At 42.8% G+C, this 10,400-nt stretch overlaps 2 protein-coding genes across 2 annotated transcripts in view; both read right to left on the bottom strand.

The window, feature by feature from the left end:
• Positions 1 to 8,430, bottom strand: part of T265_00436 (hypothetical protein) — a gene marked incomplete at both ends in the record, with an annotated part of 17,740 nt that extends 9,310 nt beyond the window's left edge. The window contains one exon of the mRNA XM_009164209.1: positions 8,343 to 8,430. Coding sequence (XP_009162473.1) covers positions 8,343 to 8,430 — 88 coding nt within the window. The remainder of the gene's footprint in view (positions 1 to 8,342) is intronic.
• Positions 8,431 to 8,625: 195 nt separating this feature from the next.
• T265_00435 (hypothetical protein) overlaps positions 8,626 to 10,400 on the bottom strand; it is a gene marked incomplete at both ends in the record, with an annotated part of 28,112 nt that continues 26,337 nt past the window's right edge. The window contains one exon of the mRNA XM_009164208.1: positions 8,626 to 9,574. Coding sequence (XP_009162472.1) covers positions 9,287 to 9,574 — 288 coding nt within the window. The remainder of the gene's footprint in view (positions 9,575 to 10,400) is intronic.

Genomic DNA, 10,400 nt, shown 5'->3' with positions numbered 1-10,400 from the left:
GCGCACTGAAGATGTCTCCTCGAATGGTGACGAAACGTTTGCAAATCAATTGCCAAGCTCGGCGAACAGATCAACAGCCACCTGATCAATTACCAACCAATACACCCGAGCTACCAATATTCCAACACATTACCAGAGGCTAGATTAAATGACATATCAGACAGTGGTTGTTGTTTCGTTCACTGAGATGTGCAACTGATTACAAACGTCTCATCTCCAGTCGGGGTGACACCATCAGCGAAATCATTCGTCTGATGATGTCACCTGGCTTGGTGATGAAAATTTTGCAGTCAAATTGTTCGGCTGAGCGAAGAAGCCGATGACCGTCGAAGATAACTGAACTACCAAAATTTCCCACAACAGCAAGTGTTGGACAGTTTTCTACGAATGAGCCAGCTGACTTGTGTCTGTGCAGTGATGAACCAAGTATTGCAGTACAGTGGAACTTCCAAAGAATTTTCTGTCTTCAGTTCAGTTTGTATGTTGTCCCCTTAGTTATCATTTGAAAGGACTTACAATATGGGGGTTTCATACCATTTCAGTCATTACGGTAGGTTGCAAAATGCGGTACCAGATCAACTAATGACCGGATTATAATGTCTCGCTCCCGTCTGCCTCAATCTACTTGGTGAAACGTTTTGTAGGGTGTGCCAAATATTTTCTAAATATGGGTGACAGCCAGTCACACAAGAGGTATATTATACTTGTATAGCCTCAACGCATAAATGTTCTTTCAGTTTGAAAACCACAACTCCTCCTTAAGAGGAGACGTTCGTTTCGAAGTTATAGGTTTTACAGCAACCTCAATTAAAAATCAACTTTTAGACATCCTTAGAATTGATCTCTCTTCCGCAGATTGTTACTAACTCATGCATGGATTTTTGGATGATCGTTCGTGAGCATCGCGGTCAGGACCCAGTCTCGGTGTTGATTTTTGCGGTTAGGAACATCAAGAAGCACCAGACAGTAATAAGGATGCTAGGTCGAATCTATTGTTTTCTTATCGAATCTAAGAATTTGCTTTCTGTAAAACATAACAAGCAAGTGTACAACTAAGTGTAGATGGTCAGTCCGGAGAAGTGGAGGAATCTACGTAGAACAACTCGGTGTTCCTCGCGGTTCGAGTGGCATCAACGGTTCCTTAATGTTATGCCGGATTACACCTTCAAATTGTGTTCTCCTTGGGCTACGAAGCTATTCATTGATTCTTATTTAGGTGAGCCCGGTTGATGTGCTAGAGTCTTAGTTAAAGACTTGATAGCAAAGAATGTCTAACTTGAAAACAGTCTCATCATTCTTTGCTTTCAATGCCAGGGTGGACAATTGAATACCCCTAAGCCAAACGTAAAACCGTGAAAAGACAGAGTGACAGTCTCCATCTTTTAAAAGTCAGTGTCATTTGAGGAGCAATGTCCGTTTTTCTAAGAGGAAATTCGTTTCAAAGAGAGAGTTATGCTTAACAGGAAGTTCGCAGCATTTCCAAGCTATTCAGCTCTTTCAGTCAGTTGGAAGCTCAAATAGGAGATACTTGAACCTGCCATACTCTCATTCACTTTCTACTCAGCTATATTGGCAAAGTTCACCTTGTATCGGGGATGCATGAAAGGTACAGTGCTGAGGTCGACGTCTTCAATACTCACCTTGAAAGCCATTCGGATTGCATTCTACACGACACAAAGCACACTAGTCCTTGTGGTGGTACTGAGCCATTGAAATTCTCGGTCTAGTGGGGTTTTCCGAATTTTATGTGAAATCTAATAACAATACTTATCGGACTCAAGCTTTGGATTACCGTTTTTCCCACCAAAATTCTAGGTAAGTGTGACAGCCACATGCAACCCTGCGTGAAGGCCGATTATGCCTCCATAGACAGAAACTATCTTTGGATAATTGATAGTCGGGAATGGAACGAGAATAAAATAACCCCGCTGTTGGCCAATCGACAATGGATGTTACAATCCGATGTTTTTTTAATGGTTGCCATATCTGGTAACTAAATATGCCACACCCTAATCATAATTACTCGCGTCCTCGGCAGCTCCTCAACTCTAAATATCGGGATGACGCCCTCTAGACGAATGTAAATCAAGCATAATTCAATAAAGTGTTACAAATTTATCCTATTTTGCCCTTCATCATCAAAGATAGCACTCGAGAAAAAGGGCAACAACTCGAACAAAAAGGCGAAGCATGTTTTTAACATATGCAGAAGAAATAAAAACAGGGATCCCGAAAAATAGCCGCAAACGGAGCACCATCAACAGGACTCAGACGTAGACGAACTCAGTCAGGTGACCCTTGGATAATGGCTTCAAGCAATGGAACACAGGATCAGGCGTAAGCCTAACAGTTCAAGACAGTTGGTGCACCGAACTTTATGGCAATTCTGCATGTAGCCAGTCGAGTTAATTAGGCAGACTAATGAGAAGTCGTACTTTTTATCCTCGCAGACAACCTGATAATTACCAAATCATTGAACTGTACTTCGCTTTGCATGCTGATGTTCGGTTGGTGTAATGAGAAGTGAATTACGGCCGACTATTCCGGAAAGATGTTACTGTACAAAAGAGTTCATGAATAGTGTTTACTACCGGGTTCCCTTAGGATCTCTCATTCCTGGAAAGTGTACAACCATTCCTGATTGAGCTGGTGGTTTCCAGTGTGCAACCTCTAACGACGCGATTTATGGAGCGTAAGTTTCCATACTGACCAAAAAACCTGCTAAAACTAGCCGTCGAAAAGTCTCTATCACCAGGCCACAGCCATGTTCTTGCTGACTGATAAGTACCAGGCTAACGCCAAATAAGCTAGACATCTTTCTTCAGGCTTCTGCGGTCACTCGTTTCGAGCCTTCGTCATCATTCTAAAGTCACTTATCGTCGAATGCTCATTTTTTAAATAACGGTTGATGATGATGACAAGGGATCGATGATATCAACGATTAACCGTTCGACCTTTTACCTACTATAGTACGGCCCAGCTTTATTCGGAATACTGATCTTGAACGGTGTATAAATTCTGTGTTGTAAACTATGGTACACAAAAAAGAAGCCCCCGTGGTGCTCAGCCGAACATACTGCTTGAGTCAGGCAGTTCATTTCTAAGGGGAGCTGTTGGCTATTTTTCCTTGGAAATATTCGATTCATTTGAACATGTATGCAACAAGTTCCAAAAATGACAGATAAAAACTGGGTACTGGTTGGGACCGAAATGCTTGCTTTATTTGCGAAACAAACCAACTGAAACAGGCAATGTGGTGGTCTTCGGACCAATCTGTAGGTAGCTGTTAAAGTCGTATCTTTCTTTGAGATGTTTACTTATTTAACACTTAAAGTAACTCGCCACTACTGTGATAATAATCCATGCCCGTGACATAAATGTGGGCAGAGAGCTCGAGATAGCTAAGTGGTTAAGGTGGAAGGTTCGCAGTTCGAACACGACCACGAGATAGCTAAGTGGTTAAGGTGGAAGGTCCGCAGTTCGAACACAACCACTGCATCTCGACTGCTCCTCTCTGGACTCGGGCAACCTGGTACTATCTTAGCTCTCGCGCTTCATTCTGTTGGTATTCTGTAGGCATTTACTTAAGGGTCAGTCGTCATGGACGAACATAATCGTACACTAGCTTTAAACTACTGTAGTGTATGCGTCAGGGCAATTCAATCAGGATTTGAAAAAGGGTAAAACTATCCTTGTCATCCTTGTACTTTTGAATCCTTGTACTTTTAAGTGCGGAACCTATCTGCTAACTCATCCGAAAGCTGAGTCACTAACTCCTTCCAAAGACCAAGAAAGCACCGGCAATTTCTTGAGGATCCGTCGTCTTCTTCGTAGAGTCTAACCATATTTCCATCATGACGTATGTTGCAGTGTGCACACAACCTGAAGAACTCAAGTCTGAGAGACTGAGTGAGCGTGGTCTCCTATATCCCACATTGTGTGAGGTTTGCGTGGACACTCAGCGATGTGGTGTTTATGTGCTGTTAAGGATTACGCTAGTGTCTAAGACAGGCTCATCAAGATGGCAGCCTAGTGCCCATTTGCGCTTTTGAAACTGAGACCATTGCCAAGCTGTTGCCTGCTGTCTTTTGACGTTGGACGCTACTGCCCCAACCAGTACAGTAGATCGCTTCTTTACTTGTCCGTAGTAAGAAAGTGGTTCCGCTGTTTTTACTTGAAAACACGAATATTCTTTGCAGTCTCTACAAAAGGGCGTTGTGGCCTCTCTATAAAGGTGATGATAGAGAGGTCTAGTCTAACTTCCCGAGAGACTGCTTCAAAAACCGGACCTGATTTGTGGATCTAGTTGGCCAAATTTATACACCCCTTCCGTCCGACACCGACGGGCGTTATTCAAGGGGCTATTTCTTCTCATGAGAGCAGTCCATATGAGTAGTTCTTCTTTTTTCATTGACTACGGGTATCCTAACACCATGCATAGCTCAATCAGTAAGGTTATATATANGTTCTCCGTCATTCTAGGAAGTCGCAGGAATGCGGGTTGTATTTCATGAGCTCCCACGGTGAAGTACGCAGAACCAACCACTTCCGTCAACCTCAGAAAGTCCCCTTTTGTTTTGTCCACTTACACAAAAACCCGAAAATGGCAGTTCACATGTTGAAATTCTGAAAGCTGCCTGTACCCCAGAACCTCACACTGGAGTTTTCTACCCTAGCTGTGTTCTCGTGTTCTATTTGCTGTTCCCTGTCGCACTCCCAGGAACATTTGGTGACAATTTCCTCTTTATTATAAGGTCCCTGAAGCATACTTCCGAAAGCAGTGGAGCATCAAGAGACGTACCTGCCAAATTTGTTATTAGAAAGCACAACAATGCCCGCCACAGCTTTTTTCAGAGGGATATAGGATGCCTAAAACGCCCTATTCATCCTTCTCAATCTGAATTAGTTGCAATTTTGGTCAAAACCCAAACCCCACGATCCTTTAAAACTCTGTTCTTCCGTGGTTAGTTCGAAACCTGGGTGATGCACCTTTTAAGGGACGGTTTGATGTCATGGTTTTCAGTTTGCTTATATAATATATATATAGCTGGAATTGCTTGCACTCTTTTGCTTCTGTTTTCACGTTTTCTTAAACCCCACTGTAAATTTGTAGCACTGAGACTCATATCACCATGAAATGATCTGATCTGAGGGAATGCTACCTGACTTATATGTTTGGGGTTGAACCGCTAATTGTTGCTGGCTTAAGTTTGTGTGGACTGACTATGAAGTGATCTGAGGCCTGAGACGCACTCGGCCTTTACCGGAAAGTTTAATTTTCCGGTTTAAGTAGTTTCCAACGTTACTACCACCTTTCAATCATTGTTTTCAAAGCCATACGGTAGTTCAGCATTATCCCACTGTCTTCTTTGACTGATTCGGACGTTCCGTATTTAGCCATTCAGGTACATGAACAGCCAGCTATCTTCTCATTGAAAGATCATCAAGAGGACAGGGCAGGTACGGCTGTATTGATAACCACACAGTTTAGCTACCATCAAGCCAGTGAACTTCCTACTATTTTGAAGTAATCACAACGTAAAATAACAAAACCAGGTTAAAGAAAACCTCAAAGAAGTTCTCATAATGAGACACAACGCTCACAGACGTCCTCAGTTTTGATAGTTGTACGTTGAGTTTAGTTGTCAAGCGCATTTTCAGTACTAGAAAGACACCAATTAGACTCTGATGTAGGTTCGAGGCCCTAAATTTTATCCACCAGCTCCGCGATGAAGTTTTTGGAAGTGGGACAAAGTGGTCATTTACAGAGGTTGGTCTCTAATCGGACCACTATACCAAAATTGTAACGGGTAAACCTGATTAACAATCCACAGCAATATCTAAGCTAGTCATACAGAGTCGAAGTGGGACATTCATTCATCGACTCCAGTTATCGACCCTCAAACTAGTATTGGTTCCGAAGCTGGTGAAGGCTACAGACAAAAAGCGTTAAATATGTGCTTAGGTAGTACATCCGTTTGTGAGCACTTCAAGTAAAACTGACAAAATGTGTGAACAGGTTGAGATTGCTTGCAGATTCTTGCCCTTGGACCCCTGTCTTACCCGCCACGAATAATAAACCAATGGCATCATTCAAAATTTCATCATGCACGTGAAGCTACCCTTTGCCGAAAAAGCTGAGCACTGTACAACTGTTCCATTCTTGTTGAAAATAATCAGCAGTACATATCTCATGAAACCTCACGAAATTTTGCACTCAGCCTCCCGACAATTCGTCGACAAAGGTAAGCTAATCAGCGTTGTGATTAACTTGCACTTGGACAGGATACATTGACGGTCTTCAATCGCGTGATCCACATCACGTGCTCATGTGTTCGCTGGCTTTTCAAGTGACAACTTCTCACGTGTCGGGTTCACGTCTCGTGCGAATTATTCTTCCCTGTGAGCTACTCATAGTTTGTTGATAGGAGGATGTGATTAGGAAATTCCATTTGAGCACTTCAACCCTATTGGGAATTATCTGCAGTGCGCATCACGGTAAGGGTTATTTAGCCGTGTAGTGCTTCTCGAATTGACTTTACTAGCAAGACGAAATCCCAAATAGCAGTATGGTACTACTGTCAACAAACGCCACAATTGTCCGTAACTTATTGGCAGCGCAATACCACATGCATGTACCGATTGATTTTGCTTGTGACCTATCCAGAATGTGCGAGTGAATTTTACCATAGCTGTAGGTGAACTGCCACATCTGTGCTGTTTCTGAGGAGGCATCATTCAGTTTTTCAGTCTGTAGTGCATGTGTGATTCTAGAGGAAGAACGTGTTTCAGAAACATTAAATAAATAGTTGCGTGCTAACCAAAAGGGCATCTTTCACACGCTCAAAATAGTTTAAAAGAATTCCTGAGGTCAATTGTGACTTTCTTACACTGAAGAGGTATATGTATGAATGTATGTATGTACGTATGTATTATAGAATTGAAAATCAACCACAGAGATGACTCTGCCTTCCTCTTGTGTTAAGAAACTCACGTACCAATTATTTTTCCCATTGATCTTCTATTTTCACACCACTTTAATGTCATTCGCATTTGAATTAGGAGGAAATCTAGGTACACTGTATGGAGCTCGTTATTAGCTCGAGCTTACAGTCTGTTTGACCCGGCTAGTTCGCCGCAAACGAAAGTCACGCTGTGATCCAAAGCGGATTCGAATAGGTTTTTCTTCAGTTTATGTGCCCAGCAATATCAGTTTTCAAGGTATTTTAAGGATTGCAAGCACCCTCTGCATACAAATAAATACAGGGAATCAGGTAAGTCAGGAAGTAAACAGGTCTAACTGTACCTCACCGCCAGCTGGAACCGACTGCCTTTAACTCAAAAGACAAGTGCTGGGTGCATATCACAAGGATCATGTTATCTAGTGCAATCACGCGGAAACCCTGTTGTCATTTCTGACAGTTTGGCAGCCACAAATGTTTCAGCGAGCAACGCGATTACACAACAACCTGGATTGAACGCCTTTGTATGCCTTCATCTATCTCTCTTCTCAAGTCGACAGCGAGAAAAATGTCGTTCCTTGGACGAAAGAAGAGATCTCACCTGTCATACACAAGATGCAACTAACATGCCTAATTTTGATGTGGCGCTGCAAGGTTTCACGTTGGCCTAAAACTGAAGAATCACACAGCCGTAGTAACGAGGGCATCGTTACGAGGAAGATTGTTAGATCAAAGGGACACTTTATAACTTTATGGTGGAAACAAACTGGTGTCGAGTATATCATTGACCAGAACATCGAATTTTCTCTTTATTCCGAGCTTAAAGTAACTAGCTTACCTGGAAGCCGAAACCATAAAGAAGGAGGGCGAGTTAGCGGCAGTTTTGGGTACCGTATGATATCAAAAGCTGGTTTAAGTTCTTCCTAACGTGCTATCAGCAGCCCTGTAGGGCATTCTTAAGCAACAACAGATGGAGTGAAGAGAAACATAGGCACGATTGCAATAAATGTGAATTTTCAGTCCGCTAATCGCCTTCGAATCGGTGAAAAGGGCTTCTGGATTATTTCGTCACTTCCTATTCATGAAGAGATATTTATACCAAGTCACTTCGTGACAGATTTGAGTAATGTGTCCAATTACGCTAGACAAGATTACAGAGATTGCTTCTACAGCCTCACTAATAGCTGTCGCATCTCGACCCTTTTAATTCACACTGTAAACATTTCAAGACGTCCAAGCTCTCCCACGTCCTTCATGTTGATCTCAGCACCTAGCTACTTTGTATGTATGGGTGAAAATTGCCTGATGCATTGATAACAGCCAATCCACTTCTGTCGATCGTTCAAATGAGTCTACTCAGTCAAACTTGAATTAGCTTACTCCCAGTTTTTACACCAATTTTGTTGTTCGCTTGCACTGAGTGAGCTGTTTCCCGCTGTGTTGTGAACATTGGAACACATGGAGGCATTTGTTCATGATTCCGTATGTGATGCAAATCTTCTGAATCTCTTTCTAAGGTGTCCTTTATCGCAATAACTTGCAACCAACCCCATAGAATGATAGTCGTTTTGACACACCAGTGTTGAACTACAAAATATGACATAAACGACAGCTAGCAATCACTCACAGAGCAAGTGATTCGCGGCACACGGTCCTGCCTATGGCCCAACTGAAAAGCCCCATCCAAGATGCTGAAAACGATTGGAGCAACTGAATGACAGGAGTTTAAACACAAGTTGCTTTTGAACAGGGTGGTTGATGATTCAAAGGAATTACTTAGAAACCGCGGTACGAAAGGACGGAAATAAAAGCGCCAATGATCAAGAGCCCTAAAATTTTTGAAGTACAGTAGATTACGGTGCAGTATCACTGAGGCGTGGCGCTCGCTTTGATACACACCAGCCATGCTACAATCAAGGTAAACAATGGAGAATATCTGGGGAGAGATAGTGGAGTGTGTGAGCTATACAGCATACAATGAAGGGTTTGAGTGCTTCGGGTCTACACGCGGCACAATTCGGCCGGTCGAGGACGTGCACAGCGATGGCTATTTGCAGCAGGCAAAACAGACTAGACGTAACAAAATATAGAAAAAAATGACCAGGGTTTTGTACGATGAAAGTTTGGCTGCCCTCTGTCACAATGAACGGCAGTCCCATTGGATACGAAACCAGAATGACAGCTTTAGAAAGGCAGGCGAACGTGGAACGCGGAAACGTGGATGGATGGATAAGAGATGAACATGGTAGTGCTGAATGCTCGCCCAGTCCGTAGGGTTACGAATAAATTGTATGACAGTCGCCGGGTATGGCATAATCTACTAGCTATGCCATCAGAGATGGGACGGTGTGGACATCGTTTTGCTTCAGTAACGGTTGTGTTGCGACAAGCTCTGTATTGTTCGGGTTGCGTTCGTCTTTTTGGAACACAGCCATTGTTCTGTCCTCTAGTGTGGCGGAACGTTTGCCGACCACGATGTTGCCAAAGGCCAGGTCACGTGCGACCTCATCGAAAGTGCGATTGCGTGTTTCCGGCATGAAGAGGAAGAAGAATATCCAACAGCAGATCACGATCACCAGGAACGGTAGAAACGAGTACCCTTCGAGTCTTTTCTAGAAAGAATTTGTGTAAAAATGAAGAGATCCACGTAAGCATTTAGTGTGCACACATTTGACAACAGTTTTAAAAGCAAACGTGACTTTAAAACGAATTTAAGTGTTGATAGTCCTATTTAAATGACCGATCGACCATGAAATAAGAATCTGGAATTCGGTGCAACATCTCATTAAAGGCAGTAATGCGATCTCATGGAATTATCTGATATCCCTTAATGTTCCTCTGTCGTCAAAAGACTTCTTTAAGCATTGCATGGTGATCACACTAATCGTGCTAGATGATGAGCAGTTAAACGCAAATAATAATCCCTCAAGATGCATCCGGTGGGTCCCATAGATTCAACTACAGCTAAGCTATTGGGAAAACAGTCATATCTCATACTAACACCATGTTCAATCGCAAGCTTGCAGAGGAGCACATGTCAGATGCTTCGCGATTCAGTAGTACAAACCGGACCATTTGCGGGCAGTTACTCTGTCCAACCAAGTCAACAGCCGATCAAAGTGTTTCACTCTGTAAACAAAATTGATAAGCTATATGGCGGGATCAATGCTCCGATAGTTCCGCGTAAGCAAGTCGTTTGCTGCCTGCAGACAGACTTCAGTAAGGACCGAGGCAACATGTGACAGTGTTTTTTGTAAATATGTATTAGTGGCCGCCGGCACAAAGTTAAACCCCCTGACGTAGGCTATTCAAAACAGGACACCATTTTCGAACGCGATATATGTGAACTCAATAGCCCTGTAGTAATAATATTAAAAATAATCGTTCATCTGTAACACCCTTACGGTATTAGGTTTCGCATTTACAACCCCAGGAGTA

The sequence above is a fragment of the Opisthorchis viverrini genome, assembly GCF_000715545.1.
Source record: "Opisthorchis viverrini unplaced genomic scaffold opera_v5_4, whole genome shotgun sequence".
Lineage (NCBI taxonomy): Eukaryota > Metazoa > Platyhelminthes > Trematoda > Opisthorchiida > Opisthorchiidae > Opisthorchis > Opisthorchis viverrini.
Note: the sequence above shows the minus strand (reverse complement) of the source record. Positions and strands in the feature narration are given on the sequence as shown.